The following is a 23,272-nucleotide window of genomic DNA, read 5'->3' on the forward strand; positions in this document are numbered from 1 at the left end:
ATCTTTCCATTCTCTCCATCTGTGTGCTCCACTGTCCTAGATTCCATATGTAAGTGATAACATGCAGGATTTTTCTTTCTGTGCCCAGTCTGTTTCACTTAGCATAATGCCCTCCAGATTCATCCACGTTGTCACAAATGGCAGGACCTTCTTTTTTTAAGGCTGAATAGTAGCACAAGAGCATCCAGCACTTTAAGCACAGAAATACACAAAACCTCCCAAAGGTACACATATACCCAACGAATGGGTAAATCCATAAGAATCTATTATATACTATAGAGTAGGTGAGTGGTACCTCTGAAAGAAAAGAAAATGGGGATGGGGAAATGAGAGTAAAACGGAAAATCAAAGAAAAAGTGGAAAGATACAAAAAGTTTTGTTAAACATATCACACAAACATTACAAACTTCATTCACTCACTGATTCACTCAACAAACACTGGTTTGTTTGAGTTGGTTGGTACAGTTACTATGTGTTGGTACAGTTATTTAGGTGTTGTATTCTAAATACTACTTACAGAGCAGTGAATCAAAAAATGGCAGCACTATGCTTATAGTTTATGGTGTAAAGAAGTGATAGATATTTAAAATACCCAGGTAAAAAATTATGTACAGTGAAAGTGAATGAGTGTCACTTAAAAATGAGGTGACATGAGAAAAAGGCATCTACTTTAATCTAGGTGGCCTGTGAACATCTCTGAGGAAATGACATTTGAGAGAGGTGAAGACTGCTTCCTTCCTAGCTTGGGAAGAGGAAAGGATGATTCAGTCCAGGCAAAGGGAACAGCATGTGCAAGGGCCTGGTGGGAGCAGACCATCCCCTGGAGGAAGTGAAAGAGGACCAGTGTGGCAGAAAATAAAAAAGCGGCAGGAAATGTGAATAAAGAGATTGGTGCGGGGAGGAGGGAGTGAGCAAATCACCCCTTGTCTAATATAAGAGGCATAAGCCCAATATAAGAAGTTTGGACTTTATTCTAACTGCAATAGGACCACGAAAACATTTTAAACAGGGAAATATGACCTTATTTCCAACTTATTTCATTCTAACACTTAGCAGCCCTGCAATATGATCACAAGTTTTTGCAGAACTTGTGAAGTAAATATTTTTGCATTCACTTTCTTCCAGGACCTCCCAGAACTCGCATAAACTTCAGGTCCCAAATAACCCAGCTCCACCTGAATGGGGTAAATGCTACATTTGACTTAAATCCCAAGGTACCAGGGAGCCACAGAGGAGAATCAACCTTGCTAATTCAGTATCAAGAGTTTTTCCCTGTCAATGGTTGTTTTTCTTCTTTAGTTTACAGTGTACGATAGGTTCAGCACTGTGCCCTGGTCTAATTACAGAACTCACGAGAACAGTAGCTCTGCTTGAGAAACACTCTTGAAGGTAAAAGATGAAGATGTGTACATCTCTGCCCCTGTTAGTGCCAGGAAGCTATGGGACAGTCCCTGTTTGTATCAGGCAGCCTACACAAAGATGCCTCCTATTGTAACGCAGCAATGAGTCATGGAGGTAGATGCAAATGGTGCAGAAAACTAAGCAAGGGATGGTCGTTTATCCAGAAGCAAAGGCACCTTATTACACACACCAGGAATGAAAATTACCTTCCAGTTTCCTTCAGCCTTCTCAACATTTACCCAGTAACAAAGGTACCAACAGCTACTGTCTATGGGATATTTACTATGTATTAGCTTATTTATTATTTAATCTTCAAAACTACCCTAAATCAGTTGTATCATTAGCCCCATTTTTGCAGATGAAAAAACTAAACCTAAGCCTTAGAAAGATTTGTTCAAAGTGACAAAACCACAAGTAACAGAACAAGCTTCCAACTTAGCTTGACTTCAGAGTCCAACCTCTTAACCACCCAGATTTTAGAATGCTCCCAGTCCCACCCAAATTTTTCTGACTGAATCCCATCTCTGGGACTTTCCATCTATTTAAAGGGGATAAAATTTTTACAAACTAAAACTGAACGAGTATCTGCAGAACAATACACTGACCTGTATAAGTCACTTAACATGCAAAACAGACACTACAGTATGAAGAGGGTTTGTTGGGAGCAGGTGTGAGGAAACTGGCTGAGCTCACACCACAGGTTCGCCAATGGCCTCATGATCAAGAGAATGGACATTCGCCAAGCCAACAGGTCCCTGGAATATTAAAATCCAGAGAGGAAGGTTACTGACATCACCAAAGGGCAGAAGGTCCAGGTCTACTCTATTCATTTCATTAGGCAGTTTCCTAAAGTCTCCAGTGTTCCCTTAAGAGATCAAAAGCCAAATTCTCCAGCTAGGAGGATCTGTCTCCCCCCACAGTCTTTCTTGTCTCTTACCCAAAACCCCAAAGAGTTATGGGAACTCAGAAACCCCCATAAAACAATCTCATCATTATTTAATATGTTGGCTCCTGAGCAACACTGGAAGCTACAAAGATGGAGCACCTTGTGTGAAGTTTCCATGGCGATGGTGTTCACGTCTCAGGTCAGGAGTTTAGGGCTCAAGGGCAAGATGAGGAGCGATATGATTGATGGATGGATGGGTGGGTGGATGGATGGATGGATGGATGGATGAATGAATGAATGAATGAATGAAGTCAGATGAAGAAGCCGCTCCCTATAAGCCCTGATAGTTTCCAAGAAGGGCAAGGACCGGGAACCCCCCAAGTCGTCAATGAAAGAGCCACCGGGGTGTCGGTGTACATTCACCCCCGCTGGCCAGGCAGGGGGCCAGCAACAAAGCACTCCCAGCCCACAGGTGTCAGGCACGAAGGCGAGGATGCTGCTAGCTGCTCACAACTCCACTCCGCACTCTGGGCCGATTTCAAAGAAGCAGATGAGATCTTCGTTGTTTCCAAGACATTTGTCCCTCTCCCCATTACAGGCCAGAATCCCAGAAAATCGCATTTATAAAACAGCTGACGACGGGCGGTGGAAGAACCAGTTTTCATTTTCTTGTGGCCAGGGGTGACCGAAAGGGTCAGAAAAGGAGGAAAAATAGAGACTCGCGAGGTCCACTAACTAGTCTGAGTCAGGAACCAGTGCTTAGTCACCGATACCTCGGCGGCCAGGAGTTCGCCCCTGCCAGCCCGAGACGTACGTGACGAACTCGAGCGGAGCCCCGCGCGCGGCGCACACCCGCTCTGTTTCTGCACCCCAGAGGGGGCCTCCCCATTCCGGCCGCGCGCTCGCCGCCCACCCCACACTTACTCCGCTGAGCTGGTCCCGTTAACCGCGGAGCCGTCTGGGGCCGGGTTCAGCTGGATGGGCGTCGGCTTCTTCTTGGGCATTTTGAACCTGGGAAAGGCGCTTCCAACTCCGAGAGGAAGGCGGCCCCTCTTGCTTCCTCCCTCTACGATGTCCCGCGCGCGTCGCGCGGGGCCAATTCGGGGCCGCGAGCGGGGGCTGTCTTTGGGGGGCGGCGCGCGGTCCAGTTGGCGCTGATGGACCAGTGGCGGTCTGGCGGGACCCCCGCCCTATTAGCCCGGGACTCGGCTCGGCGTGCAGAGAACCAAAGGGCTTCTCAGCAGGCGCAGTTGAGCAGCCCGAGATTCCTTTTTCCCTCTCTCCCACAGTCAACGAGTCCCTCGGGCTCCAGTGGCTCCGCCGCTCGCGCACCAGAACCTTGCTCCAACCAGAACCTGAAAAAGTGCAGCTGCCGCCGCCACCGACGCCGCCCTCCCCAGTAGCTCCGCGCAGCGGTCCCTGGGAGGGACTGGAGAGTGGGGGGAGGGGCGAGAAAGGGGACCGCTGCCTTCACTAGGGACCCACTAGGCTCCGCCCCAATTGCCTCTCAGGCAGCCAATGCAAGCAAGCCTCAGCGGCAGATGACGCGGAAATACGTCACGAGGGCGCGGCGAGCAGCCTTGAAGGCGGAGTCTGGCGGGCTGTACAGCGGGCTTCACAGCGCTCTCTACTGGCCGGAGGCACCCAGGTGGACCCACCGGGAAAGGAGATCGTGCGTGCATCCTCTTACTCATCGGAGCAGAGGTGAGTTTGTCCCAGCCAGGGTTACCGCACTGTCTTCTCCTCTAGGGTGACTGAAGTCCTCCGGGCTGCGTTACGTTGACAGAGATTAAATAACAAAATAAAATAGGAAAAGGACCCCTTCTCTCATCCAAAGGAAAGGCAGCGTGGAGGAATAGAAAACTTTGTTTAGAGACTACTTGCGCCTAATAAACTGGAAAGTACTTCTGATCTGCTGACGAGGACATAGGAAGATGGATGGTGCTGATGAGGTAATATATTGGGGCAACCTTTTAGACAGCAGATTGGTAATATTTTTTAAAGCCTTAAAAAAACCCCTTTCATCCAGTAATTCCAGCTCTATGAAACTTGAAGTATTAAGACGTGAATAGAGAATATCTGAATAAATATCTTAAGACATTTATTATATCTTAAGATATTAAGATATAATATCTTAAGATAAATAAAAGAATATCTTAATAAAATAAAAGACGCACAATGGCTATTCAAAATGCACATTCAGTTTTCCTCATCACCATCTGTTTGCTATTCCTAAACTATTGAGTCCTAAAGGCTTTACCTGTGCAGAACAAAAGTAAGCACCTACACCTGGTGGTCCGGAGCAGGATGTTAGCCACCCAGCCGGGAAAGAGGCTGTAGAAACCTGAGAGGTTGAAGAGGGCTTGCCCTACACGGGCCCTAGGGCCTAGTGGGTAGGGCAAGGCATCCTAAAGGAGGAGCATGGCTGCTTAGATGGGAGTCTAAATATGATTAAGGATAGTAGACACAGGTCTCTCACTGCGGGAAAAAGAAGTTTCAAATCAAGAAAGGAAGGAAAGGGACAGGAAGAAAACCTTGTGGTGTGGTATTGGAATTGGAGGTATTGGTATTAACTCACAGTTTTCAATACATAGGAAGAGATAATATGTGAATGTGTATACGTAGATGTGATCCTGTATTTATGCATATTAAATGCACAAACTTTTATATCAGATTAAAATAATAAACATTAAAAATTAATTGAAACTAACTTTTTCAGAGCAATGTATGCTGAGAGACAAGACAGGCTATCTGAAATCTGGTACAGTTGTATATTTACTAGTGCAAATAAATACCAGTAGGATTTTAGCAATTAATTTTCAAGGCCTCGTTTTCACCCTGTGAAAAACATGAAATTTCTCCAATACTGAAATATTAGGATTCTATGAATGCTGCTGAGGGTCAGCCTCCACTGAGTAGTGTTCCTAAACATTCACTATAGCCAGAGGAGTCTAGATCAGGAAGCCCTAGTGGTTACCAGAATGGTCCAAAATAGGAGAGTTTTCCTCATTTCCATTATAGATAAGCTTTTATTGATCCTGTTTACTTTTCCTGAGTCCCAGACATGAGTGCTGATCATACAGACAAGAATAAGACTCAGGTATATATGTGTGAATTAGTGACTACCATGTGATAAACACTGCATATTAGGTTGGACCATATGAAGTTGCCATGTTTGCAAATAAAAAAAGCTTGAATACTGACAATTTCATTTGAATCATCCCATAAGCACATAGCAGAATGAGATTACAAATGTGAGGAACCAAGAAACACACGGGCAGCCAATGATGAAAATGTACCATGAACAGAGAACTAAGTATTTAACTCAATCCTCTCTGGGGTCCAAAATTAAATAAAACAGAACAGAGAAAAAAGAGCATGAATTTGAGACAGAAAAAACCTGGGTTCCAGTTCTGCCTTGCACTGATTACTTCTCTCTGGGCCTCAGTTAATTCGCCTATAAAATAAGAATTGTAGTACCTACTATAGCAGATTGTTGTGAACATTCAATGAAATTGTGAAAGAACAATGCCCAATATACAGGAGCTAAATAAATGATGTGGGTGGTGGGTTTCATCATGTAAACACAATCTGCTGGAAGGCGAATTGACAGGGGCTTTCTGGAAAACAGTTTGGTTTTCAATAATATTCATACACTTTGACTCAGTAACCCCATTTCTATGAATATCTTGTAAGGGAATTATGGCAACTGTAAAAGAATGGTATTATTTAAATAGCTAAAATTTGAAACCACCTAAATATTCAACAAAAGGGAAATGATTACATCTTGTATGATACACCCATATGATGGAATATTGGGCAAGAAAATGCCTTTTTCTCCAGAGATTTCAATCATTAGGCAATTTTTTTAGCAATCCTCTTGAGATCTAGTCTCTTATCAGGAAAGAGAAAAAGTGACTTGCTTGATGTCAACCTCTGTTTATGTCAACACAAAGAAAAATGAAAGCAAAATAAGCCAGCACTGGACCATCACTATTATTGGTAAAATTTGATAAAATATATAGACATCTGGGAAATGTCCAGGACTTTAAATTACACAGAACATTCAATAAAGAGTATAGGGACAACTGGCTGGGCATTTGGAAAAGAAATGAAGGTGGATCTCTACTCCTATGTGAGAAAGAATTCCAGGCACATCAAAGACGAAACTGTGAAAGTATTAGAAAAGAACATGAGAACATAGTTTTTAAAATTTGGAATGGGGAAAGCCATTTGGGGAGACATAACTCCCCAAAGCCATAAAGGTAAAATATTGATAAAATTAACCTCAAAAATATTTCACATTTCTCCATGGGGAAAAAATGTCATATACAAAGACATAAGTGCACAAGCTGAGATACCAAATGATTGCAACATATATAAACAAAACCTAATTTCTAGAGAGCAGGATGTCCAGCTTGCGAGCAGGAACTTCTGTGTTTCACGAAATGAAAGAGTGATTTTAAAATGGGTGATGTCGAGAAAGGCAAGAAGATTTTTGTTCAGAAGTGTGTCCAGGGCCATACTGTGGAAAAGGGAGGCAAGCACAAGACTGGGCCAAATCTCTATGGTCTGTGTGGGCAAAAGACAGGTCAGGCCCCTGGATTTTCTTACACAGATACCAACAAGAACAAAGAGATCACTTGGGAAGAGGCTACACTGATGAGTATTTGGAGAATCCTAAGAAGTACATCCCTGAAACAAAAATGATCTTTACTAGCATTAAGAAGAGTTCAGAAAGGGCAGATTTGATAGCTTAACTCAAAAAAGCTACTAATGAGTAATAGTTGGTCACTGCCTTATTTATTACAAATGTCTCATGACTTTTTTATATCTACCATATTTAAATGATCTCATATACCAGAATTCAGACCATGAATGACTGATAGAGCATTTCTTTTGAGCAGTTCTGATTTAAATAATACTGGCTTGCAGTTAAATGAATATGATCAGCTTTTTGAACTTTGATGGTAATTTTGGTTCAGCAACTGCTATCACTATTTTCCCCTTCTAAAAATATGATTGGACTTGGTTTGTAATATTCACCTTTTCACAGAGATGGTGAATGCTGTCTCAAAACCTGTAGGAGATTGGTTTTTTATTTAGATTTATGTAACTGGTGATATAAACATTTTAAATACTGAGAATATCCCTTCACTGTTTATTAGAAAAGCAAGACTTGCTTGTGTTTCAAATTGTGTTCATTAGCCTGTAAGAAGGCAAGGGCTGAAGAAAAGCTGGCAGTGTCCATTTTATCTTTTTGTCCTAACTATGCCAATTTAATTAAAATATCCTGTATCTAAACTATTGCCTTTAACTTACTGAAAGGCATTTTAGTGTGTTTTGTGTATAATATCAAATAAAGAATATTTAACACTTCTAAAAATAAAACAAAACCAAAAAATCTAACTTCTTCAATATATAAAAGAACTCTTCCAAGTAAAAAAAAAAAAAAAAAAGACCATCCACCCAACAGAAAATTGGGCAAAACACATGAATAAATAGGTAGTTCATAGAAAAAAAATACAGATTTCAAATATATGAAAAAATATCCACTCATTTATTAGAGAAGGGCAAATTAAAATGAGATATCACCTTCCACTTATCCATATCATGTATGTGGGGGGAAGAAGCATTCTCAGACACTCACTGGGAATGTAATTGCTGCAATCTCATTAAGTGGCATTTTGGTTTCAGATCCCATAATTGACCCAGCAATGCTATTGTTAGGAATTTTTTCCTACGAATTTACTTAGACATGTGTACAAAAAAAAAATCTTTAAAGGCATGTTCACTGCAGCAATATTTAAAATATTTCTAAAAACTGTTGTTAGCCCAGGCTGGTGTGGCTCAGTGAGTTGAGAGCCTGACTACAAACCAACAAGTTGCCGGTTTGATTCCCAATCAGGACTCTCGCCTGGGTTGTGGGGCCAGGTCCCCAGTTGGAGACCTGTGAGAAGCAATGGATCAATGTTCCTCTCACACACCAGTGTTTTTCTCCCTCCCTTCCTCTCCTCTATCTCTAAAAACATAAATTAAATCTCTAAAAAAAACACAAAACACTTTTATCAGTTCGCCCCAGCCAGTGTGGCTCAGTTGGTTGAGCACCACCCTGCAAAGTGAAAGGTCGCGAGTTCAATTTCTGGCTGGGGCCCATGCCTGGGTTGCCAGTTTGGGGTCTGGTCAGGCCACATACAAGAGGCAACAGATCACTGTTTCTCACATCAGTGTTTCTCTCCCTCTCTTTCTCCCTCCCTTCTCCTCTCTCTAAAAACAAATAAATAAAACCTCCTCGAGTCCCTCCCGGTGCCACAGTCATGCGTGAATGAGTAAATATGGCCGAGACATGCTGGATCTGTTTGGGGAGGAGGAGTGGGCTGCGGCCAGTTTCTCTGGGGAGACAAAGGCCAGCAGCTGCCAGTTTCTCTGAGGAGAAGAAGGCCCTGAGCCCCTGCTCCATAGCCTTTTATTGGCTGTAATACACAGGAATGCAGGGCGGCAACAATCAAACAGTAGATAACATTTCAAAGAGATCGGAGGGCTTCAGACTTTGAGTCAGTGTCTGTTAGGAAGAGAGTTACAGAAACTTTAGGAGACAAACTCATTTCCTCTCGGACCCTTATCATATGAGTGAAAGCACTCTTAGCAGAGCAGATTTCACAGGTTTATCAGCAAGTCTTTGTGATGCCAGATTTTTCCCCAGGACACGCTCTAGCAAGGCAAGGAGCTGCACCCCTCCCCAACAGGTATTCAGGCTTAAGGGAATTAGAGCCAGGAAGCACTTCTCCCAGAGAACATGGGGACTCGGGCTTTGTCAAAGCTGGGGGGGCGAGAGTCCATTGCTCTTTGTTGAAGGGCCCCCCCCCCGCCCCGAGTCCTTCCATGAAGGCCTCCCAAGTGATGGAGTCTGGCTTAGGTTGCCCCCTGCTGTGAGGGGTCTTACCCATCATTGACTTCCGACCAAGCTTTGGGGGCAGGGAGAGGAACTGAGGCAGCATTTGCTACCAGAGACAAACTTTGTCTCCTGCGGCTGGCATTCCAAAAGTTGTCTCTTGCCCTTAGCTACAAGGGGTAGAGATACAATTCCTAAAACTAGGCAGAGCGGTCTACAACAAAACCTTTTAAAAAACTGTTTACAAATTTGATTATCTATCAAAAAAAGAGTAAATTATGACATGCAATTAAATAAATTTAAAAACATTTATACAAAGACATACTATACAGTCATTCAAAACAATTAGGTAAACTTAGCTATGCTGTTGTAGAAAGATTTCCAAAATGTATTATGTTAAAGAAAAAACCAGAGTGTGACAGTGTAGGATAGTCTTCTTTGTTTTAGGAAAATTGATATATTTAAATATATGCTTATATATAATGTAAAATTTCTGGAAAGATACAGAGGAACTGTTAATAGTAGTTGCCTCTGAGGAGGACCCCTGAGAAGTCTAGAGGCAGAGTAAGTTTTCCTCTTCATTTTGTAGCCTTTGGTATTGTTTGAATTACATATATATCTTATTCAATTAAAAACAACATTAAAATTTATACAGTTAATACATCCTGACAATTCCAGTCCTAACAATATACTCAAGAAAAATGAAAATGTACATCCATATAACAACCTATACACAAATGTTTATAGGCATTTATAGGCAAAAAGTGAAAACAACCCACATGTCTATCACTGATGAAGGGGTAAACAAATGTGGCATATCCATACAATGGAATATTACTAAACCATGAAAAGGAACGAAGTGCTGATCCCTGCTGCAGCATGAAGGAACCTTGAAAAACAACTTACTAACTGAAAAAAAGCCAGTCACAAAAGATTTCATCTGATTTCATTTACATTAAATGTCCAAAACAGGCAAATCTATAGAAACCAAAACCAGATTAGTGGTTGGTTAGTGCTTGGTGGGGCAAGTGAGTGACAGATAGTAGGATGATAGCTAAAGGGTATAAAGTTTCTATATGAAGTGATGAAATATCCTAAAATTGTGGTGATATTGCACATCTCTGTGAAGTTATTAAAACTATTGAATTGTACAGTTTAAATGGGTGAATGTATGGTATATGAATTTTTTCAATAAAGCTATTGTTAAGACAACATTAATATGAACAAGAAAGTTCAAGGGAAAAACAAAATAGTGACTAGCCACAACAGTGTTACAGAACAAAGCTGAAGGATTTGCACTACCAGACATCAAGACCCCTCTAAAGTTTGAGCATTAAGGTGATGTGGCACTGGCATAAGGATGGACAGACAGACCAGTGGGATAGAACAGAGAGTCTGAAAACAAACCCACATGTATTCAATCACCCAGTTTATGATGAAGATGATAAAATACAGCGTGGTGGGGAAAAGGTCTTTTATATCAATGGCACTGAACCAATTAAATATCCATACAGAGGAAAATAAATATTGTCTCCTACCATTCATTGTATATAACAAATCAACTCTAGATGGATTATGGAACTAAGTAAAAGTTTTAAGAGAAAATATTGAACAGCTTCATGACATCAGATAGGCTAAGATTTCTTTTTTTTAATTTTTATTTATTTTTAGAGAGAGGGAAAGGGAGGGAGAAAGAAAGGGAGAGAAACATTGATGTGTGGGAGATATAGCAATCAGTTGCCTCTGGCACGTCCCCTATTGGGGACATGGCCCACAACCCAGGTGTGTGCCCTAACTGGGAATCAAACCAGTAACCTTTTGGTTCACAGGCTGGTGCTCAATCCACTAAGCCACACCAGCCTGGGTGGCAAAGCCTTCTTAAAGCACAAAAAAAAAAATAATAAAGGAAAATATGACAAATTGGACTACATTAAAGTTAATGACTTCTGACCTTTAAAAAAGGTAGAAAAAAGACATTTGCAATGTATATACTAGAAAAAGAACTCATATCCAAAATGTATAAAGAGCTACTGTATTTTTCAGACTATAGGATGTACTCCCCCCCCTCAAATTTGGGTGGAATAATGGTTGGTAATGCTATTATTGAGTTCTGTTTACAATTATATTGGTGAAATATTATGTTATTTATGTTATTAAATACTTTACCACATTTTTTCCTTCAAAAGTTTTTTTCCTATTTTCCTCCTCTAAAACCTAGGTGTGTCTTATGGTCTGAAAAGTATGGTACATGTTAATAAGAAAAAGACAGACAATCCAACAGAAAAATGGGCAAAGACTAGAACAAGCACTTCATAAAAGAAGATATCCAAGTGGTCAATAATCTTGAAAAGGTGCTGAACCTCTTTAGTTATCAGGGAAATGAAAATTAGAACCACAATGGGAGTGTGTAATGCCACTAAATGGTATGTTGGAAAATGGTCAAAGTGGTAGATTGTTTGTCATGTATATTTTATCACAATAAAAAAATCCGCACTGTAGTGGAAGCATAAATTTGTGTGACTAGTTTGGAAAACTGGCAATATTGATTAAGACTGAACTTACATTTACCCAAGACTCAGCAATTCTACTCCTAGAAATCAGTATATATGTTCATCAAAAAAACATGTACAATGGACAACCAAACTATCCTTTGATAGAGGACTGGATAAAAAAGATGTGGTACATACACACATTGGAATATTACTCAGCGGTAAGAAAAGATGAAATACTGCCGTTTATGACAACATGAGTGGACCTTTAGAATATTATGCTAAGTTAAATAAGTCAGTCAGGAAAAGCTCAGAACCATATGATTTCACTCATATGTGGGATATAAAACAAACTCATGGACACAGACAACAATGTGGTGAGTACCTGAGGGAAGGGGGTTGGGTGGGGATGTCCTGGGGGCTAATTATGGTGACAGAAGATGGTTTGACTTTAGGTGGTGGGCACATGGTGCAATAGACAGATCATGTATCATAGAACTGTACACTTGAAACCTACAGGATCTTATTAACCAATGTTACCCCAATACATTTAATTTTTAAAAAGTACAAGAATGTTCAAAGCAATACTATATATAATAGTTATTAGAAAAACAATCCAAGTATACATCAATAGTAAACAGATAAATTATGGTAAATTTGTACATGGAATGCTTTGTAGCATTGTGAAAAATATTCAATAACTACTTCCAATAATATGAATGAATGTCACAAACATCCTCTTGAGTAGAAGAACCTACATGCAAAAAGCAATATGACTTTACATACCAATAAAACACAGGTGTGTTCCATTTATGATTTATGTACTTTTCTGGATATGTGTTACCCTTTCAATAAAGCAATTACTATAGAAAAGAAACATAAATTTACAGTAAATATTTCTTTCCCCAGAAAACAGGGCAGAATGACCAAAATGTATTGTTATTTGCTCTGCTTTTCTTTTTAAAGGGAAAGAATAATATAAGCCTTTCTTGCATTAAAACATTTACATCTTCTGAACATTTTGATTTTGTTTCAAATTTTGCTGATTAAAAAAAATTATATAAATAATACCAGCTTATTACGTGGGGAAAAACTAGAAATGATGATAAAAACCATTCTTGATATGCTGCTCAAGGGTCACTTTCATTTAAAATATGGAGTCCTGACTTCCGCCAAGATGGAGACGTAGATGGAGGAACGACCTCGCCTCTGTGCACAACCAAATCTAAGAACAACTATTTTTAACAGCAGTCACAACCAAGTCACACGAAAAATCGACAATACGGAGTCCAAAGGACAACTAGATACTCAGCTGGACCGGTACGAGCGAGGCCAGCAGCGGAGCAGGTTAGCAAGAAAAAATTCCCGGGGCGGTGCGCGGTGCACGCAGGTAGCAACCGAGGGCGCTGATCTCGAACGAGAAGGGAAGCCGGCGTGGGGCAGCAGGCTCGCACAATTCCGATCGGATAAACAAGCCAGAGGCGCGTGGAGTGACTGGACGGGCTGGGTGAGCGGAGGGGACCGCCATTGCTCCCTCTCTGACCACGCCCCCACACACAGCATCACAAACCAGCGACCTGGGTCTCCCCGTCCTGGTAAACAACTAAGGCTTCGCTCCGCTCACTTAACAGCACGAATAGACCAAAAATGGCTCTAGGACAACTCAGACCCCCAGAACCGATCGATCTAAGCAATGAAGAAATAGCCAATCTTTCAGATGCACAGTTCAAAACACTGGTTATCAGGATCCTTACAGAACTGGTTGATTTTAGTCACAAATTAGAGAAACATATGGAAGCTAAACTAATTGAAATGAATGGTGATACAAAGAATACCAATAGTAATGGAAAGAAAATTGGGACTCAAATCAAGGGAGTGGACCAGAAGGAAGAAAAAGATGATCAAACAGAAAGGAATGAAGAAATAAGAATTCAGAAAAATGAGAAGAAGCTTAGGAACCTCCAGGACATCTTTAAACGTTCCAACATTCGAATTATAGGGGTACCAGAAGGGGAAGAGGAACAGCCACCAGTGGAAAACTTATTTGAACAAATAATAAAGGAGAATTTCCCCAATCTGGCAAAGGAAATAGACTTCCAAGAAATCCAGGAAGCTCAGAGAGTCCCAAAGAAGTTGGACCCAAGAAGGAACACACCAAGGCACATCATAATTACATTAGCCAAGATTAAAATGAAGGAGAGAATCCTAGAAGCAGCAAGAGCTAAGGGGACAGTCACCTACAAAGGAGTTCCCATCAGACTGTCAGCTGATTTCTCAAAAGATACCTTACAGGCAAGAAGGGGCTGGAAAGAGGTATTCCAAGTCATGAAAACCAAAGATCTACAACCAAGATTGCTCTATCCAGCAAAACTTTCATTTAGAATGGAAGGACAGATAAAGTGCTTCTCAGATAAGACCAAATTCAAGGAGTTCATCATCACCAAGCCCTTATTATATGAAATGTTAAAGGGACTTACCTAAGAAAAAGAAGATAAAAAAGATGAACAGTGAAAGGACAGCAAACTCACAGTTAGTAAGAACCACACCTAAAACAAAAGCAAACTAAGAGGACAGCTAGATCAGGAGCAGAACCATAGAAATGAAGATCTCATGGAGGGTTAGCAACAGGGGAGTGGGAGGAGGGGAAGAGGGGAGAAGGTACCGAAAATAAGTAGCATAGACAGTAGATAGAAAATAGATAGGAGGGAGGGTAAGAATAGCAGGGGAAATACAGAATCTAAAGAATTTGAGACACGTGTTCATGAACTAAAGGGGGAAATGGTGGGGGAGGGGTATGCAGGGTGGAGGGGAATGGAGGGGGGAATAGAGCACATGTAATGGCATAATCAATAAAAAAAAGTTAAAAAAAAATATGGAGTCCTGCATTTATCGTAGTCATACTCACACACAATTGGTATTATACGATCATTTAATTTCATATTATCAATTTATGAGCTTTTAGAGGCAAGTCCATATTTGCTCCTTATGAATTAAGATCTTCTTTTCTCTCATTATGAAAAATTCAATTGGGATATTCAAAATAAAAAAGTATCTAGTTATTGTTAACAGAAGTTATTTCCTATTTCTCACTTTAATACTGTATTTTCCAAATCTCTAGTCATGAGAGAACTCTGAATCTTTATTGAATGCTTTACTATTAACTCCCTTTGCTTATAATTCATTCTGTTCAGGGTGAGGCTGAACTTTTAATTGTTTAAATAAATAGCTAAGGAATCCCTTGTCTAGGTTTTTAAGCTCCTGTGAGTTGGCAGCTGTTTCAACCGAGTAGCTGTGTGAGGGGTAACACTACCCCTTTTCCCCTTCGGAGGAGGTACATCCGCTTCCTCCTTTCTGGATGTCAGACATTCTGAATGCAGTGAAACCACTGCGTTATTTTGGGAGCCACTTTTAATGGTCACTTGCCCTTCATTTAAAGGAAAAGATGCCTCAGCAAGGTGAGGAATGATACTATTTCAGTTGCTCTCTAAGGATGTGACTTCAACCAGAGAGGATACAGATAGGGCACTTTTTTTTCTTTCTTTTTTTTTTTTAAGGGGAGTGAGTGGTAGGGTCCTTGCCTTGGCTTGGCATTCCAGAAAGGAGATGTAGTATTTTGTTTTTGACCCTTGAAAGAAGATATACTTGGACATACCAGCTTCCTAGACAGCAGCTGTGGAGAGGGAAGTCTTAACTTCCTTTTGAATCACAGTCCAGGGTCCCGGATATTCTTATTCTCATATCTGGTCTGAGATTAAACAAATCTCTTTCCCAGGACATTCATTTGAATTCTTGTTATCATTGGTCTTTAAATTTTTTTTAAAGCTTTCTCACTTCATTGGAAAACCCCTGCATGATCCTTTTCCTGCCCAGTGCTTTGAAAGATGACGAGCAGGAAATGTAAAATGCCATCTGAACGACAGTGGTCTGTGCTCTGCGATAAGAACATATGGGATGTACACATACAGAGCCATCTTAAATCTATCCATCATTTTCATAATTCACACTTGTGCTTAAGGGCCAGGTCAATTCACAGAAATCGAAGAATTAGCTGGAAGAGCTAATGATTAGCATCATCATCTTCAATGATGAACTGTAAATGACACGTGGTTCTGGGTTTATGTATACTTTAAGATATTATAAACTTTATCAATACATTGGTGTGTTTTGTGGTTTTATATACTCCTGGGAAGCAAGGAATCACTTCTCTGCAATGTGCCAGATTGTTTTAATTGTATAGCTTCATAAAGAATTGTTATGATAATGATATCTTTGTTGTGTCATTATAATTACTACTGAACCATATGGTTATTTATCCTTGCTTTTGTGAGTGCTTTCACTGAATAGAGAGACCTTTATAGCTAGATCAGGGAATGGCATATGATGTGGGGCTTCTGCATATAGAGAAAGACAGAATTCCTTTTAGAATTTTAGACTTGGACTATAAATGTCATGATGTCCAATCACCCCATTTTGTAAATGGGAAAACTGAGCCTCAGACAGTTTGATGGTGTCCTTCGATATCACACAGCTACTTAGGGATAGAACAGGGACATATCTCCCAATTCCCAGGCCGGTGATCATTTAAATAGTCTTGATACCTTGCCAAATAGTTCGTAAGTAAATTTACTTTGTCTGATATATACCAAGTAGATGTGTTGGTCATGACATGTTCAAATATCTTTAATTATAAAGACACCAAGATCTTGGTAATGCCATGAGTAACAATAATATAATTATTTTCTCTTTATCTATCACCCCTTTCTCTAATTTTCGTACTTACCATCAATTTCCAGTGATATCAAACCATATTCAACATAAGTTCAATAGATTTGGATGGCTTATAGTCCAGTTCTTCTGAGCACCGTGAATTTGGGGCCAAACTGAAAAGCTGGCAAATCTAGATGCCATCAAATTTAGTTTATAAACTGTTTTTTTTCTAAGGCAGTTTTATATAATGTCCATAATGCGTACAGTTCAAAGTTAGGAATTTATCTTAGGAAAATAATCAGAGATATGTACAAAGATTTATATACAATAGGGATATTTATTTCAGCATTACTCATAGTAAGATGTAGACACAACTTAATTTTATACTCAACTTGTTTACTCTCTTATTGAATTCAATGTTCCTCTTTTCTTGGAAGGAACTACAAGATTTTGTTAACAGTAATTACCTTTGGAAAGAAAGAAATGCTGAGTGGGAAGAAAAGCTTTCACTTTTCATTTTGTAACTTTGTGCGTTGTTTGATTTTTCTGCCCAATATACAGGGTGAGGTAAAAGTAGGTCCACAGTTTTTCATACTGAAAATAATATAATAATTAATAATAATAATGCAGAATAAACCCTGTGTTTCTCATACTCACAACTGTGAACCTACGTTTACCCCACCCTGTATTTGTACTACTTTTATTTTCGTCAAAAACATCAACAGATATTTATTTCCTAGGTGGGAAGAGGATGGCATTTTTGGTTTCCTTCTACTGAGCTCTCTGTGTTAAAAAAATAATAAATTATATTATCTTAAAAATTAATGTCCAAAAATAGGAGATTTTAAAAATATATCTATGTGATGAAATTCAATATATTAGTTTTAAAAATCTCTTTAAAAGTGTAATGGTAATGGCATGAGAAAGTGTTCTGAAAATAATAAGTGAAAAAGCATTTATAAAAAGTATGTATTATGGCCCTGACTGGTGTGGCTCAGTTGGTTGGGCATCACCCTGCAAAGTTGAAAGGTCATTGGTTCAACTTCCAGTCAGGGCACATGCAAGAGGCAACCAATCTATGTTTTTCTCTCACATCAGTGTTTCTCTTCCTCTCCTTCTCTCCAACTTCCCCTCTTTCTTTGAAAAAAAAAAAAAGGTATTATTTGCAAGTGCCATTATATTATTAAAATACAATATAAACACATATGACAGAGAGATTTAGACAGAAGACAAAGGAAATCTCAAAATGTTGACAATGTTTATTTCTAGAAGGTGAAAATATGGGTGAGACTATTTTTTATTTTGTGTTTTTCAGTATTTTTCTTTTTTTTAACTTTTTTATTGATTATGCCATTACATTTGTTCTATTCCCCCCCTCCATTCCCCTCCACCCTGCATACCCCTCCCCCACCATTTCCCCCTTTAGTTCATGAACACGTGTCTCAAATTCTTTAGATTCTGTATTTCCCCTGCTATTCTTACCCTCCCCCCTATCTATTTTCTATCAACTGTCTATGCTACTTATTTTCTGTACCTTCTCCCCCCTTCTCCTCCTCCCACTCCTCTGTTGCTAACCCTTCATGAGATCTTCATTTCTATGGTTCTGCTCCTGATCTAGCTGTCCTCTTAGTTTGCTTTTGTTTTAGGTGTGGTTGTTAATAACTGTGAGTTTGCTGTCCTTTCACTGTTCATGTTTTTTTAACTTCTTTTTCTTAGGTAAGTCCCTTTAACATTTCATATAATAAGGGCTTGGTGATGATGAACTCCTTGAATTTGGTCTTATCTGAGAAGCACTTTATCTGTCCTTCCATTCTAAATGAAAACTTTGCTGGATAGAGCAATCTTGGTTGTAGGTCTTTGGTTTTCATGACTTGGAATACCTCTTTTCAGCCCCTTCTTGCCTGTAAGGTATCTTTTGAGAAATCAGCTGACAGTCTGATGGGAACTCCTTTGTAGGTGACTGTCCCCTTAGCTCTTGCTGCTTCTAGGATTCTCTCCTTCATTTTAATCTTGGCTAATGTAATTATGATGTGCCTTGGTGTGTTTCTTCTTGGGTCCAACTTCTTTGGAACTCTCTGAGCCTCCTGGATTTCCTGGAAGTCTATTTCCTTTGCCAGATTGGGGAAATTCTCCTTTATTATTTGTTCAAATAAGTTTTCCACTGGTGGCTGTGCCTTTCCCCCTTCTGGTACCCCTATAATTCGAATGTTGGAATGTTTAAAGATGTCCTGGAGGTTACTAAGACTCTCCTCATTTTTTTGAATTCTTGTTTCTTCATTCCTTTCTGTTTGATCATTTTTTTCTTCCTTCTGGTCCACTCCATTGATTTGAGTCCCAATCTCCTTTCCATTACTATTGGTTTCCTTTCTATTACCATTCATTTCAATTAGTTTAGCTTCCATATGTTTCTCTAATTTGTGACTAAAATCAACCAGTTCTGTAAGGATCCTGATAACCAGTGTTTTGAACTGTGCATCGGAAAGATTGGCTATTTCTTCATTGCTTAAATCGATCGGTTCTGGGGGTCTGAGTTGTTCTAGAGCCATTTTTGGTCTATTCGTGCTGTTAAGTGAGCGGAGCGAAGCCTTAGTTGTTTACCAGGACGGGGAGACCCAGGTCGCTGGTTTGTGATGCTGTGTGTGGGGGCGTGGTCAGAGAGGGAGCACTGGCGGTCCTCTCAGCTAGCCCAGCCCGTCCAGTCACACCACTCACCCCGGGCCTGTTTATCCAATCGGAATTGTGCAAGCCTGCTTCCCCGCGCAGGCTCCCCTCCTCACTGGATTATCCCCACACAGGTGCGCGACCGACCGCAGACAGCCCGCCGCGCCTCTTCCCTGTGCGCTTCCGTAGCTAGCCCGCGATCTGCGCCTTTGGCTGCTCGTGCACCACCCATTCTCGCACCACCCGTTCGGGGATTTCTTCTTGCCAACCTGCTCCGCTGCTGGCTTCGCTCCTCTTACCGGTTTAGCTGAGCATTTAGTTGTCTTTGGACTCCGTATTGTCGATTTTCTGTGTGGCTTGGTTGTGTTTATTGTTGTTAAAAATACTTGTTCTTAGATTTGGTTGTGCCCAGAGGCTAGGTGGTTCCACCTACACCTCCATCTTGGCAGAAGTCCTCAGTATTTTTCATTAGTGAACATTTATTAGTACCTTTTTTGTCTTCACTCTCTGCTTTGGTGACTGTACCATCTACAATACATATTGCTAAGCTCCCAATGTTATTACTTCTGGCTAGACCTCTCCTCCTAAGTTTCAGACACACATGGCCCACTGCCTCCTTTGAATTTCTCCTTGGATATATCAACAGGCTTCTCAAACTCAAAACACCTAAACTAGAGCACTTGATTCCACTCCCTGACCCACTGGAACTGCCTTGATTCCTCTCTATCCAGCTCTATCCACATCCACCCTATCATAGAATTCTGAGGCCCTGTTCTTGGCGGTAGCTTCTGAAGCTCCACTATGGTCCTTGTCTGGTCACATCCCTGCCTGCATCATGAGGTCCACAGGACCAAGGGGCCAGGCTTGCGTGGAGCCTGTGGTCTCCCTTCTAGACCCATTCCCTGGCCACCCAAGACTCCAGAATTTCATGCCCAAACAGTACAAAGCTTGCTTCCAGGGCCTTCAGGGGCCTCTTCCCTGGTCCATCCTCCCGAGGGCAGAGTGACACCCTGCACTCAGGCATAGCCTCCTCTAGCCCCAAGAGGTGAGCAAAGGACCTTTTTACTAAGAATGTGTGGACAGAGCTTGGCTGGTGAACTGGATTTCCACACACCTTGGGTGAAGTTCCTTGCAGTGTGGAAAGGAGTTGGAGGTGGGAAGAGAAGAGGGAACAGGCAGAGGAAGGAAGGCGAGGGGCCAGCTCTCCCTTTGTTCCATTACAGCATTCCAAGGAATCTGAGAAATCTAAATTCCAGCCTGGACTTCCACATTGTTATGAAAGTATATTTTTCAAGATAGGAGGATAGAAGATATGTTATTTAATGGTCTGCAGCTTAATTTATAACTCACACATATAAGCATTTGGGTTTGGGCTTCCATTTGTTCTCTTGACCTAAGCCGGGGGTGTCTAACTCATTTCCACCAGGGGCCACATCAGCCTCGCAATTGCCTTCAAAGGGCCGAATGTAATTTTAGGACTGTATAAATGGAACTACTCCTTAATAGTCAAGCGAGACCATTGGTGCTGCCACTGGGTAGAAACAAGGTGCCGGGCCAGGTAAAACAAGGTGAAGGTCCGGATTCAGCCCACGGGCCTTGTGTTTGCCACCTGTGCCCTAAACCCTGCAACAATCGGTGTTGAGTCTGACTTTAAGTTCTATCTTCCAATACATAATTTTAACCAGCCCTCTGCTTTCCTACTAGCCTCCTGATGGTCCATTCTCCATACAACAGAAGATCTTAAAAACAAACATTAGAGTAGCTCTCTCCCTCCAAAGGAGTACGCCAGAGCCTTTCTTCTCCCCTGCCTGCCCACCCCCCAGGTACATTACCTTTACCTTCCTCTCTCCTAAGCTCCGAGGGCCCTTCTTTTGCCTCTGTAACTCGTTTCCTGAGCCCATTTCTTCTACAGCTCTCTTTTTCCACCTCTGTGACTTTCTAAATAAACTTTCTCTTACAGTTGAATCTTGACTCTGAATTGTTTCTTAGCCAGAACTCAAGTACTAAGGTTGCTGAACCAAGATCCAATATGCCCCCACTGGTCTAACACCTGGTGCCTTTCTCACCTGCTGCCGGCAGCTAGCATATGGTGGTGTCACTATTTCATTTTATCCATTCTGATAGGAAAGAAAAAGCAAAAACAAAAACCAAGCAAACATTAGTGTACTGCTTAAGGTCCCCCAGTGGATCCATCTGCAAAATCCTTATCAGAACTTTCCAGCTCTGCCTCCTCCATACCTCACTTCATCCTACTTCCCTCCCTGGTCACCAGACTCTTGCCACTGGATCTTCTTTCCCCCTTCTGAACAGTTTGCTTGTTCTTGCCTCGGGGCCTTTGGGCTTCTTCCTGTTGTCTCAGTTTGGTGCAGTCTTCCCTGAGCCCTTCGCTTGGCTGCCCCCTTCTTGCTATAAAGACTCTGCCCAAATGTCACTTCCTCACTCTTTCTACATTGTTCCTCTAATCACTCTCTGTCATGTTGCCATTTTATTTTCTTCTTTTATTATCTTTATTTATTTACTTATTTATTTTCTGATTCCCCATCGTAAGAGACAGATCTCATTTATCTTGTTCCCCTTCTCATCGCTGGCTCTGAGAGCCACCTGGCACATAGACAATAAATATTTGTCAAATGAGTAATTCTCCCCCTTCGCCTTCTGACCAGATCCTGTAAACAATATCTTGAGGCACATTAATATGATCCAGTGGGATTTCTGTTTTATAGAAGATGCTGGCTGCCAGAAAAGATTGGGTTACACTGTAAATCATCTGCAAATACTGGACAGGATCCCAGCCTAGCATCTCACCAGGCCCAGGCTCCTTCCACAGCACCCTGAGCACTCAATTAAGCCAAAGAATCCATCTCCTCATGTTCTTTTCTATATTCCTTATAAAAATATACACTTGTACCATTTTAGAGAAGGAAAAAATTTTAGCAAGTTTCTAAAACTCTGTGATGTGCTATAACGCCCTCTTATAAAAAAAAGTAATCCAAGGCTTTTACTCGGAAGTCTTTGTCACAGCTTTTCACCCTCATTGCCGTGTGTGTGTTTGTGTGTGAGTGTGTGTGGTTTCTTTCCACATGAAATTACTTTGTTTTATTTCAGGCCATTTAGCCAGTTTGCAATATAAACGTAAAAAGAAACAGTCTCACCCCGAAGGATTAAGACTGCTGGAGAAAACAATTATCAAATGACATAATCAGCTAATTGCCATGGCCCTTTTTATTCTTCCTCTTAATGTATTTTTATTGTTTTGTCTTTGTTTGCTTTTTAGTGCAAAAAAATTAAGACAGAAGATAATTACTCATTCAGTTCCTACAAGGTAACAGGTCCCAAGTTCAGTGCTATATATAGTCAGTAACTGGGAACTCAATAAATATAATCAAACTAATTTAAATACTATTGAGGGAATTTTCCTCTAGATTTTAAAAACATTTCTTAGACTAAAACAGCATTCTTAGGGCATCATCACATAAGATAAACGGCACACATTTGAAACTGCAGTTTGAACGGTTTTGATGTATGTGGAGAAGACATCACCACAATTAAGAAAATAAGCACACCCATCACCTCCAGCGGTTCCCTCAGGCTCCTTGAGAATCCCTCTCATCCGCCCATTGCCACCACTGTATTTTGCATTTTCTAGAATTTTGTATAACCGGAATTGTATGTCATGTACTCTTTTCTTTTATCCCCACGTGAGGACATTTTTTCATTGCTTTTTAGAGAGAAAGGAAGGGAGAGACAGAAACTTCAACGTGAGAGAGAAGATTGATCAGTTACCTCCCACAGGCAACCAGACAGGGGAACGAATCTGCAACCTAAGTATGTTTCCTGAGCTGGGATCAAACTTGCAACCCCTGGGTTACAGGACAAAGCTCCAACCAACTGAGCCACACTGGCCAGGGTGGTGATATGTCCTCTTCAATGTGTTCTTTTTCAGTCAGGCTTCTTTCATTCAGCGTAACTGCTGAGGCTTACCCATGTTGTTGTGTATTTCCATAGTCTGTTGATTGCTGAGTAGTACGTCATTATGGTGTTACCACAATGTGTTTCTCTATCACTTTTTGATGGATATTTATGTCATTTCCATTGTTGTTTTTGTTGTTGTTTTAGCTATTCCAAATAAAGTTTCTATCACAGATTTTATTTATTCATTTTTAGAGAGAAGGAAAAGGAGGGAGAAAGAGAGAGAAACATCCATGTGTGGTTGCCTCTCATGTGTCCCCCATGGGG

At 40.8% G+C, this 23,272-nt stretch overlaps 1 protein-coding gene and 1 pseudogene across 1 annotated transcript in view; one reads left to right on the forward strand and one right to left on the reverse strand.

The window, feature by feature from the left end:
• MAP2K1 (mitogen-activated protein kinase kinase 1) overlaps positions 1 to 3,742 on the reverse strand; it is an 83,689-nt gene extending 79,947 nt beyond the window's left edge. Inside the window, exon 1 of the mRNA XM_037155780.2 lies at positions 3,212 to 3,742. Coding sequence (XP_037011675.1) covers positions 3,212 to 3,291 — 80 coding nt within the window. The 5' untranslated portion in view covers positions 3,292 to 3,742. The remainder of the gene's footprint in view (positions 1 to 3,211) is intronic.
• Positions 3,743 to 6,721: 2,979 nt separating this feature from the next.
• On the forward strand, positions 6,722 to 7,071 carry LOC119057086 (cytochrome c-like; annotated as a pseudogene).
• Positions 7,072 to 23,272: the final 16,201 nt, after the last annotated feature.

This window comes from Artibeus jamaicensis, unplaced genomic scaffold (assembly GCF_021234435.1).
Source record: "Artibeus jamaicensis isolate MK-2021 breed Jamaican fruit bat unplaced genomic scaffold, CSHL_Jam_final contig_548, whole genome shotgun sequence".
NCBI lineage: Eukaryota > Metazoa > Chordata > Mammalia > Chiroptera > Phyllostomidae > Artibeus > Artibeus jamaicensis.